The sequence below is a fragment of the Phytophthora cinnamomi genome (genome assembly GCF_018691715.1).
Source record: "Phytophthora cinnamomi strain GKB4 chromosome Unknown Contig53, whole genome shotgun sequence".
NCBI lineage: Eukaryota > Oomycota > Peronosporomycetes > Peronosporales > Peronosporaceae > Phytophthora > Phytophthora cinnamomi.
This window is the reverse complement of record NW_027150986.1, coordinates 911,652-924,663: the sequence shown is the minus strand read 5'-3', so window position 1 is coordinate 924,663 and position 13,012 is coordinate 911,652. Positions and strand designations below refer to the sequence as shown.

At 51.3% G+C, this 13,012-nt stretch overlaps 3 protein-coding genes across 3 annotated transcripts; all 3 read right to left on the bottom strand.

Moving 5' to 3' along the window:
- Positions 1-3,761: 3,761 nt before the first annotated feature.
- On the bottom strand, positions 3,762-5,094 carry IUM83_00219 (Prolyl 4-hydroxylase subunit alpha-1; the record flags this gene model as incomplete). The annotated part of the gene is made up of 2 exons (XM_067923974.1): positions 3,762-4,462; positions 4,539-5,094. The coding sequence occupies 2 exons, from the start codon at positions 5,092-5,094 to the stop codon at positions 3,762-3,764; spliced, it is 1,257 nt and encodes a 418-aa protein (XP_067788624.1).
- Positions 5,095-6,132: 1,038 nt separating this feature from the next.
- IUM83_00218 (uncharacterized protein) lies at positions 6,133-6,984 on the bottom strand (the record flags this gene model as incomplete). The annotated part of the gene is made up of 1 exon (XM_067923973.1): positions 6,133-6,984. One exon carries the CDS (start codon positions 6,982-6,984, stop codon positions 6,133-6,135), a length of 852 nt encoding a protein of 283 aa, XP_067789390.1.
- Positions 6,985-11,454: 4,470 nt separating this feature from the next.
- Positions 11,455-12,904, bottom strand: IUM83_00217 (atp gtp nucleotidebinding protein; the record flags this gene model as incomplete). Its single annotated transcript, XM_067923972.1, has 7 exons — positions 11,455-11,959; positions 12,024-12,097; positions 12,167-12,245; positions 12,306-12,391; positions 12,463-12,498; positions 12,573-12,617; positions 12,683-12,904. The coding sequence occupies 7 exons, from the start codon at positions 12,902-12,904 to the stop codon at positions 11,455-11,457; spliced, it is 1,047 nt and encodes a 348-aa protein (XP_067789386.1).
- Positions 12,905-13,012: the final 108 nt, after the last annotated feature.

Sequence of the window (13,012 nt, the reverse complement as noted above, 5' to 3'; positions counted from 1 at the left end):
GCATGCGCTAGTTGTGACCGAGGAACTTCTGCACATTCTTCGTGCGTCGTACCACAGGGCTGCCGTGTGTGTTCCATTGATCTGTCCTCTCTTAACGCAAGACAAAACACGCCTGAGTTCGTGCACAGAGGAAGCACTACGAAATGCGATGAATCGCGTTCACCGTGGGCCTTGAGCACGTTTTTTTCTACGAGTTCCAAGAGAAGAGGGTGCAGGACTATTCGGATCATCATTGGGACAAAATCGAGGGAGCATCGTGCCAGTACTGTGATAGGTTGATGGGGCTGAATCTCGTGGGGAAGCAGCTCATTGCACTTTACTGCAAGAGCGTCTACAGGCCGCTAAAATCAGGCATGCTGAAGAACTTCAAGTTCGTGCGCTTTATCCCCCACCCTCGAGGTTCAAGCACCGCAGTGTCGTATGAACGTCTATTCGCGGGGATTACGAAAGATGGAGTTCTATGAGGCTTTTACCTTGTCAAGCGATTTGATTGGTGCCGGTTACTCACAGAACGATTGTTTGGCAATCTTGACAAAAACGAAAGAAGAATCAATGGCAATAGCAGATGCTATATCGATAGTGTCCCCTCTGAATGCTCGGATAATTGGTTGAGCCGCTCAGCTTGAGCGTATTGTACTTACCGTGATCTCGTGGGGGATTTGAAATCAAAGTATTTTCTAATAAGTTAACGGTTTTTGCGCCTTGTTGTTCATATTGCTTCACCTGGTAGCGACATAGAATTCTAACCTTGTGACACTTGAGGCCGAATCCTGATTTTGCCGCAACTCGAACAGCTCGTGCGGTGTGATATACCACATTGCAATGGTTGAGTTGATGCACCCATGTTTTCAGGGGACTCTTCAAGCCCTCGTCATTTCTACAATGGACAAACAGCGCCGAGGTCCCTCGAAAGTTACTAAAGCAGAAGCCAAAAGGCACAAACAGCTCGCCAATTCTCTACATGGTATACGAAGAACTTCTACCGGTAACTCTCTCCACTCCGTCTTAGAGTTGGGCACAGCGTCAGTGTGGAGTTTCCTATCACCAGAAGACGTCTCCAACGCTATTCACGTGTGCTCAAATGCGATTTCCCGAGACTTCGTCGACACAGTGGCAACGCAGGCGACTCGTTTGCAGTCGAAAATAAGACACACGTAGGCCGTCACTGCAGCTGCGACTGGATGCGACGCCTGAACTTCGTCTTTGACGACAAGAGCAAATACGACGAATCGATACCGTTCAGTGTGGACAAGTCGCTACCAATTCTCCAGTCTCTGGGTGGACCTAGCACCATCCTGCACGCACTCGTGCTAACGAAGAAGATGATGCAGCCGTTCCTATCCACCGACAGACCCAAAGGCCTCACATTTGCTCCGGTGATATGCCCGCTCGAGGATCAAACTAGCCGGAAGTTGCGCACCAAAGCTGGCCTCACTCAGGCAATGAACGCCATTTCTCCGGGAACTGGTTCACACTTCTTTTATCCGATTAAGACGAAGAACAATTCGCTTGATCTAGATCACTTTGACAAGCACTGGGAAGTTACCGATGGTTCATCGTGTAAGCTTTGTGCTAACTTGAAAATCTCCAGAAAGGGAACCAAGGCGAAGATGAAGAACCGATGGAGTCGTCCCAAGATCGCCACTGCTCGTGCGAATTGCATGGATCTCTATCAGCCGTTGAAGGCTATGATGGAGAAAGAGTCCACTTCGTGCGGTTTATTTGCCGGCCCCGTCGGCCTCCAGATACTGGGTGGATTTATGGGCGATACAGAGGCTTGGTAGCAGGCATAACGGAGGGTGGTGTCCTTTGTGGACTTTACATTCTGGGTGAGCACCGGCACCGGCCGCCCATTTGATGTTCCTCTCAACTCTAGCATCTAACTTTCAAGGTGGAAATGTTGGAATCTCACTCGGGTATTTTGTCCGCCTCGATAGTAGAGCTAGTGAATTTGGCGCAATGGGATGATGTGTACTTTTATACAAATGCGCCCAATAGTTTGGAATTGGATGCGTTTTATTCTTCATACTTTTTATTCTTCACTCGCATCCGCGTGCTTCGAACTTTCTGACAGCTTGACTGAGGTGGTTAATGGCCCTCAGATATGCGACCCTCACCCTCTCTTGAAGGTTAGTATATCGTGTATCGCGCAATCAGCGCCGGATAATTGGTTTTACGTGGATTACCATTGTCAACCATACTGATCCACGAGACAATTCTATAGACTGGTGATTACTTGAATTATTGACGTCTACAATAGACCGCCAGCCTGCGATAACGATAATGCATCCCTTCACTGCAGTAGTGCGTTGTTTGCTTGCAACTCCTCCGGCGCTTTCACAGACGACCTGGAACCATATCTGCGTTCTGGCATTTCTCATTTCGCTTCCGACACCCCCAACATGCAGTTCGTCAAGATCCTCGTCACGGTCGCCATCGCCACGGCTGTTAGCTTCGATTCAGCCGATGCCACTACGAACATCGGTGTAAACGAGAACGCGCCTGCAGCTCGTCAGCTTCGCACCCCGACACCTAGTCCCAAGGTTCGCCATCCCGAATGGCCGGATGAGGGTCTCTGAGGAGCGAAAAGTCAAGAGGAAATCCAAAGCTTCAGCCGTTAGTCATCTCGCTTCAGTTTGGGTTCTGCTCTCACTCGGATTTTAGATTGCAATATGACCCGAGCGGAAATATCAAACACCACTCATTGACAAGTCTTCTAATCAGAAAAAAGAAACAAAGGCAACAAGCCGGTGACCATAACAATTCTGTTGCTCGCCTTAGTTTCGTTTTTGAGTTGGAGACTTCCTCCGTTTGCGATTATCTCTTCACTGCGGATATTGCAGCTCTCTTTGAAGCTAGCTTGAGTGCATTCTCCCAGGAATTCGTGGAAATATTGACGCTAGAAGGTGTTAACCGGTTTGCCAAGGAGAACAAGACGCACGTTGGGCGTCGATGTGCTTGCGACTGGATGCGACACCTTTACGGTACTAACAGCCATACAAATTGTGGTGGCGAAGAGCCTTTCAACGTGAATTTTTCGGGCACCTGTAGGTACTCGAGCTCTACTAAATGCGCTTGGGCTCGCCGAGAGATGATTGAAACCATTTTGCGTGGACAACGGTCGAAGCGGAGACGTCACTAAGACATGAATCGCTGTGCAATGGAGCCGGGACGCGATTCTTCTACGACTTCAAAATTAAACGAGGATACACGAGGGCAGATTTCATCGACGAACGCTGGGACAACATCGAAGGCTTGTCGTACAATCAGTTTGATAATATTCCAAGCTACCAAAGCGAGCTTTGCGGTCGGGCTTCTAGAAACATGAAATGGAAAGACAAATCCGTGGAGCGCATTTGCAATAACTGCAAAAGCGTGTATCGTCCGCTGAAGGCTGCCATGGAGAAGGAACTTCAGCTCGTGCTGGTTATTCCGAAGCCGCACAAATTCGTGCCGTACAATTGGTGGCGGGGATATCAGCTAGCGGGGTATTCTGTGGTATGTCACTAATGGTTAGTGGCCCTACGATCGATGAGGAACCAATTTAACTGTGTGCTCGGTGTAGTTGTTTATCGACACGAGGAAACAAATTGCTACAATCAATCGTTTCATAAGCTTTGATAACTCTGCTTGCACCCACCGAGGCGGGTATTAACATGTAGTGTATTACAATTGAGGACGAAGTCCCCCTTTTACATTGATGTACTCACAATTGATGGCGAACAGGAAAAACTGCATGCAATATGAAGCACCTCTGCAACCTAGTCATAGTCGCTGCGCGGCTTGTTCCAGACCCACTTGTTGCCCGACATCTTGATGCCTTCTTCGACGGGACAGCCCGCGTGCAGGCTCATCGGGTCGCCCTCGCCATTCGGCAGCATGCTGTAGAAAACGACCACCTTGCGTTTCTTCGGCGCGACACTGAGGCCCTGCGTGCAGCCCTTGTTCGATGGCGGGTGCGGCAGGCCCCCAGCACGCGCAAAGTTCGTGTGGCCGCCCTTGGCCACGTCCGACATGTACCAGAAGACTGTGATCATGCGATTCTTGTAACCGTGCTCGATCTTCTTCAGCACACTGGGGGAGTTGCGGTGGCGCTCGACCGAGAAGTAGTCAAGGTGCTGGTCGTAGTGCTGCGTGTGCTCATATCGGAGCACTTGGACGGACTCCTGATGGCTGATCGGCACTTTGACGAGGTCTGCCGTGCGCTTGTCGATGTCTTGCACCAGTGGGTGCTTCGATGACTCCAACCAGTACGTCGTGCTCGTGCGCCAGTCCGTGGCCGGGCGGTTCTCGTGGCCGTCCTGCAGCGTCACACCCGAGGGCGCCAAGTGTGGCATCGACAGCTCCAAGACGATGTCGATCTCGTCGTCCCGCAGGAACTCCTCAACACTGAACACTAGCGGGGTCATGCTGACCGTCTCCATCACCAGATCTCCACGGTTGAACGTGTTCTTCACCAGCGCTGCAGCAATAGCACCACCACCACCAGTTAGTGACGATCTCCACTACAAATTCAGGTACCGGCCATCAACACGTACTCTTGTGGCCGACGCGGACGCCTGGCCAGATGAACTGGCCGCCCTCGAACAGGAACACGATGCGGTTCTGCAGCACCGTGGTGTTCTTGTCCAGCCTCTCTCCGTCGGGGGAGAAGTACGCCGACGGCTGCTTGTACTTGAGCGCGAACTCGTCGCTGGGCCTGGGGAACTGCAGCAGCTCGTCCTCCACGGCGCGCGCGAACGCGTCGAAGCTTCTGGTCGTCTCCACGGAGCTGTTGGCGTGCATGCCGTCCTTGAAGCCCGTCACCTTGAGCGTGTCGGTCGTCGGCGCCTCGATGCACAGCACGTGGAAGCCCTTGACGGGCATGACGTCTGTCAGGTATTGGTGCGCGGCGGCGCAGTCCACCGCGTCGTCCGCTTGGCCGAAGAGCGCGGCCGTCAGGTGGGTCTCCAGCAGAACGCGGCGCGCTGCCTGCTGCAGAGCCGTCGGGTCGCGCGCGAGCGTGGCCACCGCGACGGCCAGCAGGGCGACGAGCGCCCAGGAGCTGCTGCTGCGGAGGTGCCAGGAGGAGGAGGAGGGCGACGGCTGCGCCATCGTGGACGGAGGAGCCGGTGTGCGTCGTGGTCAGTCCGACGGTGTCAACGGCGAGGACAGCTGTTGATGCGCGTGTCAACGTTGTTGCAAATCGATGACGGGATCATCTAAATGTAGTGTAGCAGTTATGCATATGGGTACATCGATCGTATTAGAAAGGGAATATTGATGGGATTGGAAAGGAACAGTGATTTATCGAGGAGGTAGCATTTGGATCAGCAGATATGGAAGGGAACGCGAAAGAAGAGGTACACTAAACGGGGGGGGCTGTACTCTTGTTGAAGGACGCCTGTTGTGTCAAATTGACACATTCGGGGCGTTCGCCGTTCATCACGGACAAAACGACCATGGTGTCATGGACAGTTCCGACAGCCCGACAGTTGCAGAGCGTTGTTGACGTGTGGCCGCTCCTCTGACTTGCTGAGTCTGGAATTTCGATCTTGTTTTGTCCGTTTTCTCGCATTACGCTGAACAAAACACTTTAAAGCACTCGTTTTCCTTACTTAACGATACATGTACTGCGCCGTAAACTGTAGAAAAACCTTGCTTCAAGTTCCCGAGGGCCTTCGTTATCTGCTGCGTGATCAAAACGCACAATATGGCACTTTGTTTGGTCTGGAATCGCTCTACGTCTGCGTCGGTGGCTTGTTCTCGTGACGAGAGAAGCTCGTTGATAAGCCGGATTTATAGCAGTTCTTTGGTTATTCGCAAGTTTCACACAGCTGTGTCGATCTCGAGGCTTCCGCACGGTGCCACGTGCTTTAACTCCAGGCTGTTATGTTACTGTCTACCATAAATGAATGATTGGCGCGATGCATCTCGAGGGAAGTTCTACGCGTGGATTCAAAGTTCGTAAGGCAATGCGAATATTTCAACTGGGGTGATCAACCACCTTTCTGATTGGCTAGCTAGGCAGTACTCCGAGCCTTGCTTTCCAAACACTTCGAGCTGCATCGTGTTGCCCCCTCAACACTAACTCAACGTGCACGCAAACCTTCAGCACATCATTATCCTTGTAGTTGAGGCTTGAGGAATCGCTTACTTGTATTCTTGTGGCCAGAACCCACTCACGAGAAAGAGCCCACAAAGAACATCCCCCTGCGATATGCCCGCCACAAGTCCTTTGTACTTGCCAGTAAAACTCCATTCTTGACGCGAACGGCGTCGAGGACGGCGAACAAATTTCACGAATCGGAGGTTTTTCTCCATGGCTGCTTTGAGCGGCTGATACAGCTTGGTGCAGTTTGCACGGACGTGTCTGATCTCCGTGGTGGTAAATCCGGTGGACTTCTTGGTTTTCCGAGCGTCGGCGTCTGTCAGACTGTCACAATACTGACACACCGAGCCGCTCATGCCATTCCAGTGCTCCTCAATGTAGTCGATGAACGTTGGCTGCGCGTTGAGCTTGAACTTGTAAAAGAATCTCGTACCAGCTCCCGGGCTGATGTTATCCATTGCTCGAGTGACTGCAGCTTTGGTTGGTAAGCTGGGGTTCTCCTTGGTGACCAACGGACAGACCATCGGAACAAAAGATGCGTCCCGGGACCTCTCCGGTTCCTGGAACGGCTGCATCAGCCGCTTTGTCAGCAGCAGCGCGTCCAAAAGAGCCTTCGCACCTCCTGGCATTGCAAGGATTGGTAGCGTCTTGTCTACCGTGAAGGGTGGCTCGCCCTTGCAGCTGGCGTCAAACTGGTAGTTGAAGTCGAGCCGTCGCATCCAGTTGCACCCGCAATGCCGACCCAAGTGCGTCCTGTTTTCCACTGCGAAGTACTCCACTGCTCGAAGCGACACGGTATCAATGAAATCCTTCGAGAAGACGTCGGGACATGCCTGGAGCGTGTTGGAGACGCTCTGCGGGTCCAGATACTCCCAAACGGATGCTGACCCCAAATCGAGGACGTAGCTGAAGCGACTAACTGCAGAGTTATCGGGCACCAAGCAAGAAACGGCCGCGTAAATCTCTCGTTTTTGCTGCTTTCGCTAGGTGATCCTCGCCGGGTTCCGCCGCGGCTTCTCCATGGGGGAACCTATAGCGTACACTGTGCGGCACAGAGGTTGGACTAAGCAGATCGCTACAGTATTGCGAGCTCTATTATTGGCAAATTCAATCTTCGGCGAATTCACTCGAGATCACTATGAACGCATTTAAGTACGAAATAAGTTTTCACATGGCTTGAAATTTCCTACTAGTACAAACTTCAAGTGGTCTCATAATATGCAATAATTTTATTATGCATACATGAATTAGGTGGATACGAACTGCCGAGATACGCTTTGTTACCGTTTAGTGTAAAGCGTTGAATCCATCCACAAGATAAACTCCACATAAAACTCCGTCCTTCCCGCCAACCCTTGATACGGACCATAATAAGCGCCTGGATGTAATGTACTTTCCATAGCGTGAAGGCCTCGGGGTCGAGGGACGAAGCGTACCAACTGAAGATCCTTCATCATAGCAGCTTTGAGTGGTCGATACACCTTCGTGCAGTTTGTACGAAGTTTCGCAACTCTTTGAAGAGTGTGGTTCCGGAAACCTCTTTGTGGCCTTGTCAGACTTTCGCAATACTCGCATGAGGATCGCACGATCCCCTGCCAGTGGTGATCCAGGTAATCCAACAATGAACGTCCTCGCTTCTTTTGATACTCGTGGAAGAAGCGTGATCCAGTCTTTGGGCAAATTCGGCTCATCACACGCTTGACGTCCTTCGCAGCACAGGGGCACAAGCTAAGCTTATATTCCGTCACGAGAGGACAAACCACTGGAACAAACATCGAGCGGCTAGAACGCCGAGATCTTGCGCGCTTAATTAGTTTCTTCATCTGAATCAGTGCGCTCAGTAGAGCACGAGTGCCACCGGGAACCTGGAGTATCGGCAAACTCTTCTCCACAGCATACGGCGCGTTGTCCGTACGCGTATCATCTGAGAGTGGAATAAAGGCAAGACTTCGCATCCAGTCGCAGCCGCATTGTCGGCCCAGATGCGTCCTGTTATTCACACAGAATGCATCGATCGCCTTCAGTGATATAATGTTGGCAAATTCGTTTGACAGTACGCCAGAACACACCTCGAGCAAGACGCACACGTCGGCATCGTTCAAATAGTTCCAGATTGAAGCAAAATCTAGCTCCAATATCAATCCAAAGCGATCACTTTTAGGGGAATCCGCAGAGAAGTTCACTCTGGGTATACTGGACAATGTCTTCAGCTTCTTCTTGCTGTTTCCTGTCATCGAGGCTCGCTTCTTCTTAATTATCTGCGTTTCAATGAAAAAATGAAGAAAGCATGACAAAGTATGACCTAATCACAAATTGTCTTTCATATTTACCAAAACCAAATGTTTTTTTTGATAGAGCCCTCAAAGAACACCAGTCACCCATTATTCCTGCTACAAGTCTTTTGTATGGAGCGAACACTTGGCACGAGGTCTGCGAACACAGCGTACGAATCGCTGGCTCTGTTGCATTTGCGCCTTCACCGGTCTGTACAACTTCTTGCAATTTGCACGAATGCTCTCAATTGCTTTCATCGACCGTTTACTTCTGTGCCTCAACGAGATTACCACAGTACTGACACGACATTCTAGTGATTCCATCCCAGTGCTCGTACAGGAAATCCGGCGACCGGGTGGATCCCATAGGTTTAGTGACCGTGTAGTAGAAATGCGAGCCCGATCCTGGGAAGACGGCGTTCATCACTCGCGTGACGGCTGCCTTAGTCTGCAAGTTTTGATCTCCTCCAGCTAGAAGTGGGCAGACCACGGGATAATAGGGCGAATCGGTTGGCCCACGAGACTGTTTCCAGCAGCTTCTTGGTCAGATGTAGAGCATCCATAAGAACCGCGGTGTCCTAGAATATCCTATGATAGATGGTGAACATGAAGCACGAAGAGTCCATTGTTGTGATAAAATCAATACATGTCCATGCACTTACGTTGTATTGTGAGCTCTCGAAGCCTACGAAGTGCAACGATACGTTCTGGCTTCGTCTTCTCAACGACCCCCGCTACCAGCGTTATTGCTTGGATTGGCGTCCTCGACGATTGTAGGGCCAGTACCCGTTCACGACATACATCCCACAGAAGACCCCGCTAGTCGATACCCCCGCCACCAATCCATTACATTTCACCCCGCTTCCAGATTTGTGTGGCTTCGGGATATACCGCACAAATTGGAGCTCTTTCTCCATGGCAGCTTTCAGCGACTGGTACACTGCTCTGCAATTGGCGCGGATGCTCTCGATGTTGTTGTCCTTCCACTTGATTCTGGAATGACCTCTGTTTGGCTCAGCTCGGTAGCTTGGAAGTTTATCGCACTGACGGCACGACGAGCCTTCGATGTCGCCCCAGTGATCGTCGATGAAGTCGGCCCTCGAGTATCTTCGTTTCGTGCTTTTCGAGTTGAACTTTTCGAAAAATCTGGTGCCAGCTCCGTCGCAAACGAGATTCATCGCCTTCTTGACATCTAGTTTGGTGAAGAGGCTTTTATCTCCCTCTGTGAGCAAGCACACGACCGGAGCGAACATAGCCTGACCGCGACCGTCTTCCACACGAAATGGTTTCAATAATCTCTCCGCGAGTCCCAGCGCGTTAAACAGAGCACGAGTCCCTCTAGGTGTCTGAAAAATCGGCATGGACATATTCACGTTGAAAGGCTTTTCACCACACTTCGTGTCATATAAAAAGCCGTCAAGGCGTCGCATCCAGTCACAAGCACATCGACGCCCAACATGCGTCTTATTCTCCGTAGCAAACCAGTTAACACCTTCTAGCGTCAATATATCCACGAATCCCTGGGAGAATACACCGGGACAAGCTTCAAAGAGAGCTGAAATGTCAGCAGTAGACAGATAGTCGGAGACAGAGGAAGCATCCAACTCCATGATGAAACAAAGCTGAGCAGCAGTATTGCGTTGGTTACCCGGTTGCTTCAGCTTCTTTTTCTGCTTGGAAAGCCTGGTCGACGAGCGGCGCTTGATCATTCCCACCTGCAAGTTTCTCAACAAGTAATGCACATCCGAGTGAAAGGCAAATGTGAATGAAGGAAGGTGACCTTTAACGGTTGAGGATTTCAGATTTTTCGAGAACCATTTTGCATATAATAGGTTAGTTCGATTGGGACTGACTGCACGAGTGAGAAGCCAGCATACGGCCAACATCAAAAGCCTTCGCGCCTAGACAGCTAAAACATACCAACAAGAAGTTATGAAGCGCGCAGTCCCCATGCGAGCTACGAAGGAACGAAGTAGCAAGAAGAAGCTGAAAACGTCACGCAGCCAATCTACGGTACCTCCGCCAACGGATTCGCCTGCGGAGCGCTTTTGTTTGATTTTGGAGCTCGGGTCTGCTCCAATCTGGGACTATTTGCCCTCACATGACGCGTACACCATGTGTGAGATGTACCCTGGCGCATTCTCGGACGAATTCATCAACGTTATATCACTGAAGGCAATTGACTCGTTTTGCGTGGAGAACAAGACGCACCTGGGTCGGCAATGCGGTTGCGACTGGATGCGAAGTCTCGCCTTCATTCCCATTCGGATGACAAGTGTATTGACAACGCGCCGTACACGGTGAAGACAAACTTGCCAATACTGCAAATTCCTGGTGGCGCTCGTGCTCTGCTGAAGGCGCTGATCCTGACGAAAAGGTTTACTGCATCGATTGTACAGCGATGTAGTCGTTACCAGCGCTCTACATTTGTTCCGGTCGTTTGTCCTCTCGTAACGAAGGATAAGCTCAACCTGTGCTCCTGCACTGAGAAGGACGTGAAACAAGCTATGAACCAAATTTGCCGTAATAGTGGATCGCGCTTCTTTCACGAGTACAAAAAGAAGCGGGGACGTGCACTGTTGGATTACTTGGATCATCACTGGCATGGGATCGAGGGATCTTCGTGCGACTACTGCGATAAGCTGACAGAGCCTCAAGTGAAGTTCACAAAAGATACACTCGAAATGTTCAAGCAACTTCGCAGTAACTGCGCTGAGGTGTATCGACCGCTTAAAGCTGCTATGATGAAGGATTTTGCGTTGGTACATTTTGTTTCTCGACCCCGCGGCTTACATGCGATACCAAGTACATTGTGGACGTGCGTCTATTATGGCCCATACGAAGGATTCGTGGCGGGAATTACGAACGACGGGGTTCTATGTGGGCTCGTGGATGGATTCCAGCCATCAGTCTAAATGTGAAGACAACAGCAGATGCCCCCAGGTTGGGATCCCCAGCTTATCCTGTCAGCGATGGTGGAACATGAGGCCGCGATGCTTACTTGGCCTTGACACGCCGCAGCACCAGTTAATAAGTTTTAATGGACAATGAACAGACTGACAAGCTGCAAACTCAGCTATTTACTTCCTTTTAAGTTGCTTTGCTACGCACAAATACCTCCTCGATGCGCTTGAGCACTACATCATGAAGATGGTCAAGCGTGGCGTGGAACGAATGCAGGTTAATACGGATCTCGGTGAACGGAAGCATGCCTTCCTCTTGGCTGTGCGCAACCAAGTAGTTCTGCACGTCGTGCAAGTTGCGGAAGCCCACCGCGTTTTGATCACCACGGTATCGAGGATCCGGCGAGTTTGTCATGAAGTTGCGGTGGTCGGCTTCATCGAGAGTCAGCAAGAATGGCACCACAATACCCGAGCAACTGGCGTTGCTACCCTTTTCAGGAGCGCCAATAGTCTTCTGGTATAGACGGGGATCGATGTGGAAACCTTCGATGATAAGTGACTTGCCATCCTTGAGGCACTTATCGATGTCGGACTTCACGCCCTTGCGCACAACTTCGCACTCCTTCTCGTACTCGTCGATAAGATCTTTCGTCGACGGAAAACTCGTCGTGATGTAGGAAGTCTTTTCTTGGCTGCGAATATGACGCATACGTTAACACCATCGTAGATTGATTCATGCAACGGCCTTGTACGTACCCCGAGAAATTGCACATGAGCTCAAAGATGAGGTCGGTTTGCAGAACACTCGAGAGGTTTAGACGGTCCGCCAACTGCAAAACACGCGAAGCGTTACAATAACCGCCGCAGTTGCAGTCAACATGCTGCAATACACACCACACCTTAGTTGCCAGAGTGGACTTGCCGATGCAGGCGGTTCCTGCCAGCATAATGAGCAGCGGGACTCGGTTGCGATGGAAGCTTCAGTACAAATCATCAGTACAATAGCACCTCCCAATCACCGTAAAAATGACCGCCTACCTCGACATCATCCTGTAGCACGAAATTTGCGGCTCACCATAGCCAAACACCAGCATCGTCTTGTACAGAAAGTCCTCGAATTGCTCCTGCAACACGAGAGTTCCTCTCAGTCAGCAACTAAACCGACTGCCTCCACGGCCACCAACATCTCCCCCACCTGCACGATATCCGTCAAATTCAAGTCCACCAGCGTCTGCCACCAGCCACAAAAGTGACCGCAATAGTCAGTCACCCTCCCATTATCCTCTCCCTACTCGACCGCCTCACCCGCTTCAAGTCCAGCGAAATCTGCACCGCGTCCCTGGAATTGATCTGCCAACAGGTTCACACCCTCAATAAGCAGAGCAGCCACCCCGAATTCGCTATTTCGGACTCACCTTGGCGCTCACCAGCGCGCGGCACAGCAGGTAGCGCGACAGCACGTAGACGTGGTCCTCCACCCACACGCGCACCTTGACGAAGTCGTACTTAGACTGGTTGCGCTTCACCACGACCTCGGCCTGCTGCGGGCCCAGCGCCTTGACCAGCGGCGCGGGTGGGGGCGTCTCCTCCACGCCCATGAGCCCGGACAGGGCCGCGTCGTGCTCGTTGAGGCTCATGCGCGTGAGCAATCGAGCAGGTGGACGCCCCGACACTTCAATATTGAGTCCGTGTAACGGCCGTCGCAATAGTTTCACGAACTCTGATTCGCTGTAAATGTGGCGGAT